The following is a 16,984-nucleotide window of genomic DNA, read 5'->3' on the forward strand; positions in this document are numbered from 1 at the left end:
TAGAAACTGGCTGCCGAGCTTATCCCTAAATGAAAACCACTCTGCAAAGTTACCTTCCCTACTCTAAACACTAGCGACTCCCTCCTTTTTATCTAGGCTCAAATATAGGCTCCTGTTTAGCATTTAAGCCCTTTCACCACCTAGCTCCATCCTGTCTCTCCAAAGTGGCCTTGTTCCCAGCACTCCTCCCATGTCCATATCTTTGGCTTCACTATCCTTCGTGCCTAGGACAGGTGCCTTCATTTCCACCTCTCATCTTATGTCCCAACCCTACTCTCCCCCCACCCCCAGCTACTTGTCTTTAATCCCCCAAACCTCCTTATATTTTACATCCACCTCCATATGTCCTTGTCATCTCCTCTCACTTGGTGATGACCTTGGCAATGGGGACTTCTACTTCTGTCTTTGTATGGAGATCAACTTGAACACTCTCTGGCACATTGGAGGTATCTAATGAAGTCTTGATTGACTGCAGTTGCCCTGTGGGCTTAGAGTTCCTGGTGCTCTAGCTCAGCTGCAGATGGAGGACATCCGAGGGAGGAATTTAGTTTGGGGCAATTCATGATGCTGGCCTAGGTTCACAAACATACATCCAGCAGCTGCTTCCAGACCAGCAGACCTCAAAACCCAGAAATCAATGGTCAAAACTAGAATGGCCTGCTTTGATTGGGGGAGGAGGGGCAGGGGGCCAGTTCTCTTAACCACCAAGCAGTGGCTGGAGGAGGACAGAGTTATGAACAGTATTTCTCTAAAGCTCTTTATGGTGATACATGGTATTGAAGGCAGGTCTCTTCTCTCAGAGTAGCTCAGCTCTTGAGATTGTATCAAGAGATTCTTTAGGGATTGGGGAAGGAACCAAACGCCCTCTGAGTTTGCTGCCAACTCTTGGGATTCTGAGCTTTCGAACACAGGTCAGGGCAAGTGTACACTTCTGTTTGCCTTGCCTCAGTTTACTCCCATTTTATAAAACCTACATTATTTTCACAACAAATGTGTTTAAGGAGGCAAGAATGATTCCCATTTTACAGATGCAGAAATAGCTAAGGTTCAGATGTTAAATGACTTGACAATCATACTTCATACACCAATCTCTTCCTCTCTGGTTCCATACACTCTAGATACTTTCATATCTGTATCCTCGGTGCTTGATTAATCCAGGGGTATTTGTTTTAAGAGAAGGAAAAGTGAACCCTTCTCAAAAAAAAAAGACACTGGAAAAAAAAAAGATTAGGAATAGTTTATTCTACATGTGAAGATGGAGCCAGAGTTGAAGGGGAGCCTCCAGGTGGGGGAATGAGGGCAGCACCAGCCACCCGACCCTCATTGCACAGGAAGTTGAATGTGGCACAGGCATTGGGCTGCAAGAGACAAACCAAGAATAAATTTAAAATTAGCAAGGATTTTAGCTTCCAAAGGAAGCTGGGGACAATGGAGAGGGAGAGTGTGTGTGTGTGTGTGTGTGTGTGTGTGTGTGTGTGTGTGTGTGTGTGTGTGTGTGTATGCGCGCGTGCGCGCGTGTGTGAGCAAAGCCTTCCCAGACTGCGTACCGTATCCTGGACCTCAACAGCGATTCCACGCTTTCTCATAGCCTTCAGAATCTCTGGCTGTAACTTTTCCGTGCGGTCTCCAGTGCCCACCACCACAATTTCTGCCAAGAAAGAGAAGCTGTTAGGAGAAAGGATGCTAAGGTTCCCTTGTTCCCACGTAGGAGGGAAAAATATACCAGCCAATCAATTTCCTAAAGTCAGATGATGGTATAGATGACAGAGTGCTAGACCTGGAGTCAGGAAAACTCAGACCTCAGACTCTTACCAACTGTGTGACCTTTGGCAAATTACTTAACAGCTGTCTGCCTCAGTTTCCTCATTTGTAAAATGGGGACACTAATACGACCTACCTCCCAGAAAGTTCGTGAGGACAAAGTGAGATAAGATTTGCAAAGTACATTAAAAATATTAAGTGCTATATTAGTGTTTATTTTAATTACTATTGCATAATTCTAATCCTAAAAATGAACGTGTTTATGGAAAAGGTTATCTTTCAAATGAAGTAGCAGTATGACAGACTGCCTGCCATCCAGGGGTTTGGGGAGGTCCCCAGTGAGGGATCTACCCCGTGCTCACCAATTCGAGGCTCTAACATCCAGAAAAGGGAGAAGCTCTCTTCTGTGATATCCCGATGGCTCCCCACCTATACGGAGAGGGAAAGAAGAGTTAATAGTGCCCCTATATCATAAACATCCTACTCAGTTCTCTCTGCCAAAATGGCCTTATTTGTTACAAAGCATAGTTTCATTTTCAATGGGGGAGGTGGCAGGAGGGAGAGAAAGTCCTATTACCTCTAGGATAAGGTACAGATTCTTCAGCTAAGCATTTGAGGCCCTCTAAAAAACCAACATCCCAGGACACTTAGAAGCTTATCTACTATGACTCCCCTCACTCATTGTGTTAGACAAACCGGCTTCCTCGTTGCCCCTGAGGCCCACATGACATCTCCCACCCATCGGCCTCCATGTAGGCTGTCCCCACTCTCGGGATACCTGCCCTTCTCGCCTCTACCTCTCAGCATCCATAGCTGTCTTTAAGGCTTGGTTCAGATGCTTCTGTCTACCTTATACCTTTCCTAAGTCCCTTAATTGTTAATGTTTTCTCCCTCTTGATATTAATTTGTATTTATCTGTGTGCATGTTATGTCCTCCTCCTCAACAGAAAGTAAACACATTAACTGCAGGGACTATTTTATTTTTAGCGCTGTATCTACAGTGGCTTGCACACTGGAGGCCTTTATGTAATGCTTCAGAAGCCTAGGGGGAGGAAGAAGTACAACCTGGGTCCTGGGTGCTGGGAACAGAACAGATTCATTCTGTGTGTCATTAAATGCCGGGAGAAAGATAAAGAACTCACATTCCACTGCATGACAGAGTGGGGGACCAAGGCACAGGGCCCCACAACGCGGTTGCCATTGACAGTAAAGCCCCAGGGGCTGTATGTATCTATGTACATAATGTGAGGCGACTCTTTCTCCAACAAGGTAATGGTGGTCCTCTGGAACAGCTCATCATCCACAGGGGTCAAGTGGTGGCTCCTCCGTGGCAGCCTGTGAGGGAGAAATACTGGGTAAGCAGTGCAGAGAGGGGAAAGAATGAGACCCACATTGGGAAGGCACGTGTGACAGTCAAAAATGTTAGAGAAATGTGTGCATGGGCCAGCAGGGCAAGATAGGAAGGACTGTAGGGAGGGAGCAGGAAAGTATGAGGCTCCCATAGAGAGAAAAGGGCATGAGACAGACACAGCCCATGACGGGTGCAAAGGTCAGTCAGTGAAAACATCAGACCACAGAAACATGGCAGAGGGAAAACAGATTATGAAGGTCGTCACCTATGGGAAACAAGTGTTTCCCAGCTTTTGTGAGAAAAAGATTCAATCTACACAAGAAATGTGAAGGTTTGAAGTGTTTTGAAAATTGTAAAGGCACAGAGACTGAATCTGAGAGAGTGGAAATTTGGGAAGACTTGGGAGTTAAGGGAAGCTAAAGGAAACAAAGTAGGAGAAGGATTTAAGGTGAAAGAACTGTTCGAGGAGAACAGGGTTTAAGGGTCAGGACGCCCCAAGAATGAAATCAGCAAGGCGATCAGTTTAGGGAGATAAGCAGGACAAAGGGGACGAAGAGGGTGTCGCAGTTAAGGTCCTTTTTAACCAAGCACAAGGGGAAGAACACCACCGGAGCTGGCTGCTCCTGCAGTTCCAAGGAAGTCAGCATCTAGAATGACAGACTCAAAGATCTCATTCCCAAAGTCTGGTGGATTTATGCAGTCATAAATGGTGCTGTCAGAAGAAGCCTAGAAATTGCCACTGCCCTAAGTTGTGAAATCTTAGTCAAACTGACGACCACAAAAGCAGAGGCTGAACTTTCCTCACTGCTGCCCACTGAAGGCAAAGGATGCCCAAGGGCAACAACATGATGTTTGAGACCTGTAAAATAAAGAGATGACAAGGAAACTGACTGAGATGGCAGAGTAGGGGAGCAGCCTCACTCCCCTGCACAGCTACTGCACAAAGACACAGAAAACAGACTAATCCAAGTCTTGATCAGGAAATCCAAGTAAAAGGTCAATCACTTTCCCAGCCTGAGCTGGCACTGAAAGACAGATGGGTCTCTGGACACCAAGGATAGGTTCTAGCCAGGAACAGTGCACTAGAGACAAGAAGAGGTCTCATACGTGGTACAGAGGGCCCTGGTCTTGTGTAGGCAGCAGGAACAGGTGCCAACTAACAGCTCTATGGCTCACTGCTCAGTGTTGGGTCACAGATTAATGATGAGGGGACATGAGTGAGGTCGTGGTCAGGCCAGGGCAAGGACTGTCACAAACTCTGGCTGTGTGCTGAGTATAAAGCCAGTACAGCAGCAAGCAGCTGTATGGTCGACCCTGGTCCTGGCCCTGGCCCTGGTCCTGGCTCTAACACAAAGTTCAAAGTTAGGAAGTAAGTTTGGAAGAACGAGCAAACAAAGAATCTTATCGTAAAAAAGTTATTCCGGTGACAGGGACATTCAAGACAAACTCAGAAGAATGGAAAAACTCCAAAACATCTACAAGCAAAGCCTCCAAGACAACTAAGAGAAAGAATTGGAGAAGAAATAAGAGGGTTGGGGAATGATTGGAAAAGAAATGAACACTGGAAGAACTGGAAAGAGAATTAACCTGGCACAAGACATACTTCTGGAAAATCAGAATGAACCAAATAGAAGTTAATTATTCCAGTAGACAACAAAAAATATTAAAGTCAAAAGACTGGGAAAAACCCTCAGAAATGTGAAGTATCTCATAGCTAAAAACACTGACCTGGAAACCAAATTAAGGAGAAATAATTTAAGAATCAGTGGAGCCCCTGAAAACCAAAAAAAATGACCCTGGACTTTTATATTTAGAGAAATGAAATATGACCTTAAAAAAAAAGCCTAGATGTCACATTTCAAGAAATTGTAAAAGAAAAATGCCCCGCTTCCTTAGAACCAGAGAGAAACATGAAAACAGAAAAGATTTCACTAGTTACCTCCTGAAGAAAACACCAAAATAAAAACTCCCAGAAAATTATAGCCAAAATCCAGAACTTGCAGGTTAAAGAAAACTACTGCAAGCAGACAGAAAGAAAGAACCGAACTATTAAGGTGTCACGGTCAGGACCACGAAAGATTTGTCAGTACCATTGTAAAAGGGCAGAGAGCTTAGCATATGATATTCTGGAAGACAAAAGATATAAGCTTACAACCAAGAATAAGTGGCCCCGTAAAACTGATTAGAATGCTACAAGAAGAAAAAAGGAATCTATAATAAAAAAGAGGACTTCCAAGCATTCTTCATGAAAAGAGCAGAACTGCATATAAATACGGAAATGCCAATCCAGAGGAGAAATAAATCTAAGTGAGCAAGCTTACAGAGCTAACAAGGAGGAACTGTTGACATTTCACTTAAGACGAGATGATAATGCATCCCTCTGGAACTCTGTGATTATCAGGGATCACAGGGGCCTGAGTGTTGCTTTGTTCTGTTGTGATGATTTTCAAAGGAGGAGAAGAAGAATCTACTAGTGTAGGGAGAAGGAAGAGAGGAAAGGAAGGAAACTCTCCTACACAACTGAGGTACGTGAGCAGCAGTCTATACAAACGAGAAGGAAGGGGAACCATGGATCGATCAAGTAACACTGGAACCTCACTCTCCTCTGAAATAGCTGAAGACAGGAACAAGACATACAGAGCTGTTCCAATTCTTCAGGACAAAGATACTGCAGTGTTTGCCATTTCCTTCTCCAGATCATTTGACAGATGAGGAACTGAGGCCAACAAGGTTCAGTGACTTGCCCAGGGTCACACAGCTGGTAAGTGTCTGAGGCTGGATTTGAACCTCCTGACTTCAGGCCTGGTGACCTATCCACTGGACCACCCAACTATCCCACCCAAAAGGTAAAGAGAGGGAAAAGAGAGAAATAAAAGGGGGCTAATAAGAGGGAGAATAGATGGGATTAATCTTAAACAAAATAAATTTTCAAATAGGGCAAATAACAAATAGAAGGACAAGTATAAAAGAATGAGGAGTAAAATATAAAAAAAAATAATCATAATAGAGAATGAATGGGATGAATTCATCAATGCATCACACATGCAGCAAACAGTACTGCATCTAACTACTTAAAGGAAAAGGGAGATATACGTAGTAAAACTATAATGGTAGTTATACCTAAATTTGCCCTTGTCAGGTCCAAATAATTCTAGATGAATCAGAAAGATTTACAAGTGTACTCTATCAAACATTTAAAGAACAATTGATTCTAACGTTAAGAAAAGGCATCCTGCCAAATTTCTTCTTTGCTGTAAATACAGTTCTGACGGGTAAACCAGGGAGAAAGAAACGACAGATCAATATCTCTAATGAATATTGATGCAAATATTTTAAGTCAAATATTAGCAAAGAGACTACAGCAACATACCACAAAAATTACGTGACTAGACTGTATTTGTAGCAGACATGCGGGACTGATTCAGTATTGGGGAAACTGACCGTAATAATTATCAGAACAACCAAAATCATTTGATTTCCTCAAAAGATGCAGACAAAGCTTTTGAAAAGGTCCAGTGCCTATTCCTTTAAAAAAAAAACAAACACCAGAAAGCACAGGAATAAATGGATCTTTTCTTAATGCGATAAGTAATATTTATTTAAAACCAAAAGCTAGCATTATCTTTAATGGGGATAAACTGGAGGTCTTTCCAATAAGATCAGAGGTAAAGCGCATTTTATTATCATTGCTATTCAAGACAGTGCTAGAAATGCAAGCTATATCAACAAGACAAGAGGAATTTCAGAATGAGTACAGGCAAAGAGAAAATAAAATTATCACCTTCTGCAGATGAGATGATGGCTAATTTGAAGAACATCAGAGAATTAACTAAAAAAACTAACTGAAATAATTAACAACTTCAGCAAAGCTGCAGGATATAAAATAAACCCTCATCCGCATTAAAATCCAGTAGGAAGAGATGGAGAAATCTCATTTAAAATAACTACAGAAAGCATAAAATAACTGAGAATCTACTTGCAAAGACACACATAGGAAGGATAGAAACACAACTAAAAACACTTTTTACACAGACACGTAAATAATTGGAGAAATATTAACTGCTTAAGTTGAGCTGATATAATTAAAACAACAATATTACTTATTCAGTGCTACACCAATTAAACTACCAAAGGATCATTTTGTACAGATTGGGGGAAAAATATATATATATCTATATAAAGCCAAAGAACACAATACCCTAGTGTTTCATAAACTTAAAGATCCTGGCTACTGAGCTAAGCCATCTCTATTCAATAAAAACTGTTCAGAAGACCGGAAAAGTCTGATCAGAAACAGTAGAGACCAACATCTCACCGCATACCAAGATGAGCTCCAAATGCGTAGGTACGTCATCTAGGCATAAAAGGTGACATCACAAATTTAAGGGAAGGGAAAAGGAAATTCCTGGTCAGATTTGTGGATACGAGGAGAGGCCCTTTTCACAGGGGAGGGAACGAGCCGCTGACCCTCCGAAGTAGACCTGTCAGGATGTACAGATGAAGCGAGGGTCAGGGCAAGGACAGCTAAGCGGTGCGGGATGACTCCCTGGGGAAGGTTCCGCTGGCAACAATGTTGCACCTTTCTGGGCGTGGCAGAGCAGCCCCAGTCCGGCCCAGGGCCCTAGGCAGGAAGGCCTGGGGGCCGCAGACGGAGCTGCTGCTCGGACCAGAAGGCCCAGTGTCCGGGAACGGGAATCTGACCGGGGCAGGTTCTGGCCCCCGGCGGACAGACGGTGCCGGGCTCGGAAGACAGGCGGGACGTTATTTTGGACGGAGCCAATTCAGAATCTGTTTTTCTTGACGATGCACATTTTTTAATAAAACTTTTATTTTTCTTGCTTTCTCAATGGAGGGGGGGAGGGGGACTGAGAGGAAGAATGTGAGCCTGAACACAAAATTTAATTTCTTAAAGGGCTTTGTGCGTTTGTTCTTCCTTGCTGAAGACCGTGCCCCAGAGAAACGAAGACGGGCCTCGCACCGTGCGGGTCACCAGCCTCAGCTCGCCCCCAGAGCCATCTGGATCCAGTGACCAGATGGTCATCAGGATGAGTGCGATGACCCAGGATGCCCTGCGAGACCCTGGCCCCTTTAGGCCTAGGGTGAGGCAGCGCCCAGGGCCCAGCCACCTCCCTTGGGCCACGGGCCTCACGACGCCGTGCGCAGACGGAGCTCCTCTCCTCCTCCTCCTCTCCGAAGGGCTTTAAGGTGAGCAGGAGGGAGGGGGCGAGAGTGACCGCAGGCGAGAAACGGGCACCGCGCGGAAAGGAGCGAGCCGCGACGTCCCGGGAGCTCGGGGTGCACGTGCTCACGGGGTCAGGCTCCGCGGCGGCACGGTCAGAGGGCACCGCGGTTAGGGCATGCGCGGGGTCATGGGGTCACGGGGGGACACCAGCGCCAGGTGTCAGGACACGCCTCGGTCACGGGCCGCAGGAAGCGCTAGGGTCAGGGGGCACGCGTGGTGTCAGGATAAGCAGCGTACGCAGGGTCAGGGTCACCACGAGGCCACGCCTAAAGCCCGGGTCACGTGGGCTCGGGGAGGAAGGGGCGGGGGTCGGCTCGGGGGTCGCTAGGTGAGGGACAAAAGGGGCTCTGTCCTCACCACCCCGAAGTTGGTCTCAGCACGGGCACGGAGCGCGTCAGTCCCCGGAGCGCGGCGGTTGCGACGGCGGCCATTGGTGCGTGGAGAGGCCCCGAGTCGGGACTGGGCGGCACCGGCGCCAGGAGAGGCCGCGAGCCCTGAGCCGAGGCGGAGCCCAAGTACCTGCGCCCCCTGGCCGTGGGGCGGAGTGCGCGCGCGGCCAAGGGAGGCGGGCCCCGCGGCCTCGGCCCCGCCCCTTCGGCGCGGCCCTCCCCCTAGGCCCGCCCACCGCGCTCCTCGCCTCTGCCAGCGTCTCCGGCCCTTGGACCCCGCCCTCCCTCCAGGCTCTGTTCAGCTGTTGGAAGTTTCTGGCGACTCCAGGAAGCCCCCAAGCTCCCCAGGGACCGATGCCCCCTCCCACTCCTGCTGTCAGGGCCCCCAGCGCCCCTGGGACGTGGGCGTTGGGGTACCCTGCGGTCTGTGCCCCTGCTCAGGTGTCCCGCTGGGAAAGGTGGGCACCTGCCTGCTTGGCCCCCACCAGGCCCCAGGGCATTGTGCAGCCAGCCGGGCGCCACCCGGGGCCCCTCCCCTGCTCAGGTGTCACTGAGCTCTCCCAGTGCTCCCCCAGGCCTTCAGCCAGACACCTGGGTCCCCTCGCCTGCTCTGCTGGAAATGAGGGAAAATTGGGGGGGGCCTGGCATTAAGCAAGTCACTTCACAGCCCCTGGCCTCAGTTTCTCAGCTATAAAGTAAAACGTCTGGTGTCTTTAAGAAGATTTTTAAGATGCTTTCCAGTCAGAATCATAAAGGGGGGGGAACGTAAACACATACATATGAAGGCCAAGGATCCCGCTGTCTCATTGTGGGTCATTAGGCAAAGACTGAATGCCTGTCATATATGTTGTAATGGCACTCTTTATTTCTGGTTGGGGTTAGCCTTGCAGGTTACTTCCAACTTAAAATTCTGTGGCTCAAAGAAACCCTGCTAAAGGGTTCAAAGTTGATATTGAGGGAGAGATGAGTTTCACTTTGGTTGGCAGTCTGGAAAAATCAGGGAAGGCTTCATGGAGGACATGGAGTCTGAGTTGGGCTTTGAAGAGATTTAAGCAAAGGAACAGGAAAGAGTAATTGATTAACCAATACGGAGCCAGTTTTCAGATAAGATTTAAGGGTCACTTGAGATGTAAAATTGTGAGAAAATTCCATCTATCAATCTTTGGATCTCATGGGTTTCTGGTCAGCATGACCTAGGTTCTTAGTTAAGGGACTTTAAGAGGTGGTCCAGCTTCCCAGCCACACAGGGCTAGGTCCAAACAATGCAATAAAGTTTTATCACAAGACAAAAATTGAACAAGGCCCATAATTAAAAAGGGAACTGAGCTAGGTCCAGAATTGAGTCATAAGATGGAATCAGTGTGGTTCACTCAATTCCCACACACATTCATTATATCCATTATTTCCCTGTGAATCAGCTTAACTAATGGAGACACAGACATAGACAAATACAAAATGTGTACAGAGTAGATGGAAGGGCTGGAGAGAATAGTGTAAGGCTGGGATGTTGGGTTCAAGCATGATTCCAGAGGTCCTTGAATGCCCGGATTAGCAGTCCAGCTAGGAATCAAGGGAATGTTAGAATTAGAAGAGGAATCTTGATAGTCCAAACCAGGGGTGGGAAACCTTTGGCCCCAAGGCCACATGTGGTCCTCGAGGACCTTAAGTTTGGCCCTCTGACTGAATCCAAATTTCACCTTTGGATTCAGTCAAAGGGTCGAACTTGAGGATGTAGAGGGCCACATGTGGCCTTGAGGTCAAAGGTTTCCCAGACTCTAAACCATTTATAAGGATGAGAAAACTCAGGCACAGACAGATGAAGTTCACAGTCCAAGGTTATAGAGTGAATCCAAATAGAGCCAAGACACAAATGAATCTTGTGATGTCCAATCCAGTGGTATTTCTCGTGTACTAACATCAACAGAAAGCTACTGAAGATGAAAATCTCTGAGTAAAGGAGTGGTATACTGCATCATTTAGAAGCCCCTGCCTATTTCCTTACCATGCCTCACCAGCACCTCATTTAGACAGACTGTTCCTCAGTTGAGAATAGGAATAAAGACCAAGGAAGGACATGCCAAGGGGTTTAGCCTTGGCCTCTTGGAAGATGAATTTGTAACCAGCAGTTACAAAGACGCTAAAGAGACTGATAGTCAACCCCGGTTCTGAGGCTACTGTAGCTCTAAAGGCAAGTCCCATCAAAGTGATGTTGGCCAGGCTGTTACAAGTTAGCACAGAAAGCAATGGACTCAGGAGAAGTCGAATGTGAGGGGACTGTGGGAAAGCAGAGGGAGGGAGGGACCTGAACACCTGTAAGCTGGCTCTGGGCCACGGCAGAAAGGGGACCTGGCTAATCCGATCAGTTTTCAGGTATCAAGTTCGCCAAGAAGCACCAGCTGTGGGAGGAGGGAAGGGGAGGGGCACTGGGCCAGGGCCACGGTTCTTTCTGTTTTGTTACCAGCACCTGAATGCCTTCGTTGGGGCAAAAAAAATTGTCTTATTTTTGCCTCCCAACCCCTTCGCAGGACCCCTTCTTGTTCTGTGCCCGTTTGCGGGTGAGGCATGAGAAGCTACTTTTACTGAGTCTGTCACGATCCTAGTCATTGTTGGTGGTGGCACCACAGCAACAGCCCTGCTCATATCAGCTTGTTTCTAGTGATTTTTAAAGTGCCTTCCCTACCCAGTCCTAAGGGATGAGTGGTACACATTTTATTCTCTTTTTTAAAGAGAAAGCCCTTCCTTAGAGTGGGAGAGGGGAGGTTCCAAGGGCTCTCTTTTAGACCGAGTCCTGGGCACTTCCCACCATCCCCACTGCCTCCCGCGTTGCCCCCTTCACACTGGCACTGCCACGCCCTCCTCCCTTCTAAAACGCTAGGATTCTCCCCGGGTCTCACCAAGCCTTCTCTGGATCCAGTCTCTAGTTTTTCACCCTCATCTCCTCCCAGTACAGAGCAGTGACCTGCCCTCCCCTCCATTTCCTCGGAAAAGACAAACTTTCGGGGGCCTTACACTAACTGAAGATTTTCTGGCCAAGCTTCATTTTCTAGTCTTTCCCTGAATTTGTAGCCGGGGTCCCACGGCTGCGGAGCGTGGCCGTGCGGGGGCTCGGGGGGAGCTCTGTGCGCGGCGGAACGCGGCCACGGGCCCAGAACTGGGGTCCGCGGGCTGGGGCAGGGGGAGACCCGGGGGAGGGGCTGGGGCTGGGGAGGGAGGCGAGCGCCCGGGGGCAGCTGCTGCGGGCGGCACTGCGGTCTGGGGGCGGCAGGACGCCCCCGGGACCGGGGGGGGGCCTAGCGATGCCGCAGCCCCGCCCAATCCCGTCCGCGGCCTGGAACTTTCCCAACCGTCGGAGACTCGGCCGTTAGGGGGCGGCTCCGCCGCCGGAGCGGGGGAGGGGGCAGTGGGGCGGAGGAGAGCCGCCCCTCCCTCTCGCCTTTCCTCCCTCCGCCTGGGCCGCGGCCCAGAAGCCCCAGCTCCGCTCCGGCGGCCGTGGGGGCGGGGCGGAATCCAGAGGGAGGCTGGGCACGCGCTGATTGGCTGCGGCGGAGGCTCACGGCGGGGGGGGCGGGGCGGCGCCGCTATAAAGGGTCCGGAGACTGGAGCGGCCCGAGACGGGGGAGTGCGCAGAGTTCCCCGCGCGCCGAGGGGTCCGGCTGGCGACGCATCCGGGGCGGGGCGCGGCGCGGAGCCTCTCCGTGCGCCTCCCCCTCCCCCTCCTCCTCCCCTCCCCCGCCCCAGCTGGCTGCCCGGCCCCACCGGAGGGGAAACTTCCCTGCTCCCCCACGCGGGCCCTCAGCAGGTAAGAGGGCCCCGATCTGTCTGCCCCGGACCCCAGCCTGTACTCCAGAGCGCGGCCGACCCCGGCCGGGGGCCTCCGCCCCGCACCCCAGGCGTGCCCCGCCGCTGCCCCGTCAGAGCCCCTGCTGTGTCGGCCGTCTACGGGACGGGTCCCGAGCCCAGCCCCTCCGCCGGACCCTCCCCCGTAAGCCCACGACTGCACAGCACCCCCTCCGCGGGCTGACCCTGGTCCCCTGCCCCACCCCTGCGGCGCCCCCCCGCATCCCTCCCGAGGCTGCGCGGAAGAAAGTCCCAGCGGACGGCCCGCACCCGGCCGAGCCTCGGGGCGGGGAGCCCAGGTCGGAGCCTCCGGGCACTGCCATGTGGCCGTGGCCCGGAGGAGGCTGGCGGCCCTGAGCCGCAGGCTGCAGATGCCCGAGCTGACGGCGAGGAGCTCCCGGTGCCCGGGCCGCTCCGCAGCGGTAGGAGGGTCGGGAGGGCCGGGGCTGGAGAGGGCTGGTGGAGGCGGGGGCCCAACGCCCACATCCTGTGGTCCTGGGTGGCCCCCAAAGTCCCCCAAAGTTTCCTTCCCTGTGACCAGCCCCAGCGCAGCTCGCACCCGGAGACACCGAGCCGTCCTAGGACCGGGATCGCCCGGCGGGTCTGGCCGGGACCGGGGCAGAAGCCGAGCTGCCCTTTCGGGCATCGTGCAGAAGGGAGGCTAGGCTGCCCTCGGAGTGGGTGGATGCGTTCGGATTTCCCCAGGCCTTGGATTCCTGCTTCTTGGCTCCTGGGTTTCCCACAAGCATTTCCTCCCCGTCTGCTCTCGCCCTCACATCCTGCCGAGAGCTTGCAGCCCCAGGAGCATGGGGACTTGAATCCAGGCTTGCCCAGACCTAGGGTTGGGGTCACCAGGCCACAAGCTGGCCAAGGCCATAGCCTGACCTCATGGTTAGCCTACATATGACTGGGTCTTTGTAAGCCTGGGCAGGGAAGGGTTACTAGAAACTCTGTGCTGTGGGAAGCAGGAGGTGACAGCCACATAACAATCGGGAGTGTGTAATTAGACCCTTCTGTAAAACATCTGATCTCCTCCTCAGGCACCTCTCTCCCTGCCCTCAACTCCAGAGACTGATGCTTTGAGCTTCCTGCAGGCCCCCAGTAAGATGGGACCTCATAGCCACAAGAGTGGTGCTCCCTTTGGCCTCCCTGGCATCCTGAAGTATGATAGAGATCAAAGGATTAGAGCTGGAAGAAATCTAGATGCTTACTTACTTACTTTTAACTCATTCACTTTACAAATGAGAAAAGTGGAAACCCAGAGAGATTGATTTGCTTTTAGAACCCAAATCTAGCTGTAGAATGCTACCATCCAGTGGGGGCCTTGGCATGGCAGTTTGGGGTTCAGGCCTGTATTAGCACAGAGAGAGGCCTGAGGCCCTCTTTTATAGCCAGCTCTGAAAAAGGGAGAGGACTTTAGACATCTGACCCCCAGTACAGCTTATATTTTATGAAATGCTTTTCTCATAACAGCCTTTTTGATAGATAAGGATTTAATGTCTTGACTGGGGGTCACCTAGGCAAGTCCTTAAACTATCAGGTAATTCTAGCATTATTTTCAACTGCATAACTAACCACTCAGTGTCTTGATAGGAAAGGAATGAAGCACAAATATGACCTTTTCAACTGAATTTTGGAGAAATTAGAAAAAAATCTGAATTCACTTTGTATCCTCAGGGTGAGTGCTGTCTTCTTCTACCTTGCCCTAGGATAGACAGGGGGGACCTGGCCCCCTCACTAGGTTCTCTGCTCTGATGCTGCCAGTGCAGTAGGCTGGTGGGCATAGGGTACCTCCTAGGTACCTTCTAGGGAAATGTTACAACTTGTAGAAGTCAGGGTTAAGGAGGGTAGGTACCCTAGCCTTGTAGAGGGTGTACAATAAAGAGGATTGAAGTCAGTGAACAAGCCTTACTTTTTCAAGCACCCACCAAGTGTCAGGGACTGTGCTAAGCATTAAGGATGGGGGGGAGGGGGGAAGGCAGATATTATCCCTAAGAACCTTGCAGGAGAAATAGTATCTATACAGATAAATAAGTGGTGTTTATAAAGTAACTTGGGTAGTGGTGATGATGGGGATTTTTGTGGTCTAGGAGGAAAGGGATCAGGGAGTGCTCATGGAGAAAAGGGCACCTGAGCTCAACGGGAGAAGATAGGAAATCTCTGAGGAGTGGAAAGGAGGGCGTTCCATGCATGGGGAGCTAGGTTTGGATTCTGTGTTAGGCAAATCCCTTCTTGTTCTGGGCCTCAATTTCCTCAACTGTAAAATGAGTCTAGGCTATATGATCTCCAAGGTCCCTTCCAGTCCTGAATCCTATGATTGGCATAAAGAGGAAGATCTTTAGTTGGGTAGAAAGACCCAGGTTCCTATAGAAGCTTTCTGTTCTTAGGTAATTTCCAGCCTCCTTCCTCTGCACCTCCATGGAGGCCCCCGAGTTATATATATGTAGCCCAGTAGACCTAATTTCCATGGCTGGTCAGATTCCAAAAACCAGTCTCCCAGGCTTTTCTCACCCTTTCCCCTAGAATCCTGGGCTGCTGGTTCTGACCTCCAGAATGCCCCCAGGAGATAGACGAGGCTTCCCTCCCCCACCTTCCCTCCTTTCTACCCTTACCCCCACCCCCAGGCTGCCTCTGCTTTCAGTGGATTCACTTCCTCTCTCCTTGCAGCCCCAGGGCCTAGTTTCTTTCAGACAAGCAACAGTGCTCTGTCCAAGGTTCATTTCCTTCTTGGTTGCTTCTCAGAGGTCCTCCTCCAAGCCAAGCAGTGACTAGAACTTGGGGACTCAATGGTTGGTGTCTCAATGTGGAAATAACCCACTGGATGGAGTCAGGTACTGAGTTTGATCCTGGCTCCAACATTTGTTAGGTGACCTTGCCCAGTGCCCCCTCGTGAGCCTGTCTGCAAAGAAGGATCCTTGATTTCCAGTTCCTCACCAGATCATTGTGAGGAAATTCTATTGTAAGACTTCAAGTATTAGTGTGGGACTCACAGGTTGGCCTTCTTTCAGGCCAAGGGAGTGGTATGTCTAGCGCCCAGACCTGATTCGGTTCCCTGTTTGAAATGGTCTGCCTCTCCAGAGGAGACCCCTTGCCTTACGTTTGGGGTGCAGGGTGAAGCATGCTCTGTGGGCAGGCCCTTTGGAGCCGCAGCAGCTTCCTTGTGTTGATCATAATCCCCAGGGGGAGAGCCTCTCCTGACCTAAACCGGATTAAGGTTTGAGGCAGCTCAGATTTCCTGGCTCCCTCTTTCAGGCCCCAGGTCCCAGGGGCCACCCCCATCTTCCTGCCCCTCCTCCTCTAGTTTTCTCCCTCCCCCCCCATTGTTTCTGTAGCCACAGGTGACTGCTTTGTTTCCCTCCTGCTTTGGCTCGGTTTCACCAGGTGCCTCTTCCTTTATCTTCCCGGAGTTGGCTCAGCTGGAGTGGGGCCTGTGGTGTGTGTGACAGCTGAGAACTCCCTCCCAAGCAGAGTTGGGCCATTGCTACAAGGCAACACCAAAGGGAGACCAGTCCCAGTGAGGGGCTGGAGGAGGGCAGGGGTCTTGGGATAAAGGAGAGGCAGGCCCCCATGGTATTGGGAACTGGTCTCCTCATACAGCCAGGAGAGCTTTACTCTCAGAGCCCTCACTGCCATGGAGAAGCTAGGCAGGAGCCAGGCCTGTCTGTGCTATGGTAAGTGCCAGGTCATGATGCCCCATGCCACTGGGGTCCTGGGGGCCCCCAGGGGCTGAAATGTCTCCAACAGCTTGACAGCGGGCAACGGAATCCCAAAAGCAGCTGTTGTCTCCAGAGCATTCCAGCTGCGATTGGATTTCGTTCCCTGCTCTCCTGCCTGGGCACCTGTGGGATCTCCATCTCTCTTCCTCCCCCATGCCCTTTGTCCTCCCAGTCTAGGGGCCAAGTGCTGGAGGAGAGTTGACCTTTGAGGCACTGCCTGCCCTCAAGTCACTTCGATTTCTTTAGGATGGGAGATTCTTGTCTACACCAGCTGGGCTTCCCTCCTAGGCCAGCTCTGACAGGGCCTGAAGTGCCTCTCTAGGGTCCTTGCTTGCCCTCTCACTGGCTTGCTAACAGCGTAGAGTCAGTTACAACTTGGAACTGTCTGCCACAGGTGCCACCGGGACTAGTTATTGGGGCAGCCTGATGAGCAAGACAGGGGACCAGCTTGAGAGAAGAGTGTTTCCAAACCAAATGGGATTCTCAGGGTATCTTTGTTGAACCCTCAAGCTCGTATTTTTCCCATCTCCTTCCGTGGCAGCGGCTGTTTGTACTCCCAGCCCAATCCCCTTTCACTGAGATCAGGGCAGGTGAGTATCTCTCTCCCTGTGCAATGGTTAGTCCTTACTTCCTCCTTCCCTCAGGGAGTTTCCTAAGGCAAGAAATGGGAAGAAGACACTGCCTGTCC

The 16,984-nt window shown here is 50.6% G+C and overlaps 1 protein-coding gene across 2 annotated transcripts; it reads right to left on the reverse strand.

Moving 5' to 3' along the window:
• Positions 1-1,222: 1,222 nt before the first annotated feature.
• NDUFAF3 (NADH:ubiquinone oxidoreductase complex assembly factor 3) lies at positions 1,223-8,944 on the reverse strand. 2 transcript variants are annotated; one of them, XM_072651722.1, is made up of 5 exons: positions 8,712-8,944; positions 2,904-3,096; positions 2,124-2,190; positions 1,548-1,648; positions 1,223-1,358 (listed from the first exon to the last, which is right to left on the reverse strand). In XM_072651722.1, the coding sequence occupies exons 1-5, from the start codon at positions 8,783-8,785 to the stop codon at positions 1,239-1,241; spliced, it is 555 nt and encodes a 184-aa protein (XP_072507823.1). In that variant the 5' UTR covers positions 8,786-8,944; the 3' UTR covers positions 1,223-1,238. The 2 variants fall into 2 exon arrangements, with proteins under 2 accessions (XP_072507823.1, XP_072507833.1); XM_072651732.1 differs by having other exon boundaries at positions 7,435-8,833.
• Between the last annotated feature and the right edge of the window lie 8,040 nt (positions 8,945-16,984).

This window comes from Notamacropus eugenii, chromosome 1 (genome assembly GCF_028372415.1).
Source record: "Notamacropus eugenii isolate mMacEug1 chromosome 1, mMacEug1.pri_v2, whole genome shotgun sequence".
Lineage (NCBI taxonomy): Eukaryota > Metazoa > Chordata > Mammalia > Diprotodontia > Macropodidae > Notamacropus > Notamacropus eugenii.

Excerpts from the sequence above, each read along its gene's own strand:
- NDUFAF3 (XM_072651722.1), bottom strand. The coding sequence starts at position 8,785 with ATGGCCGCCGTCGCAACCGCCGCGCTCCGGGGACTGACGCGCTCCGTG. Across the intron at positions 1,649-2,123 it reads GATGTTAGAGCCTCGAATTG|AAATTGTGGTGGTGGGCACT; the intron begins GTGAGCACGGGG and ends CTTTCTTGGCAG. Across the intron at positions 1,359-1,547 it reads CTGTTGAGGTCCAGGATACG|CCCAATGCCTGTGCCACATT; the intron begins GTACGCAGTCTG and ends TGTCTCTTGCAG.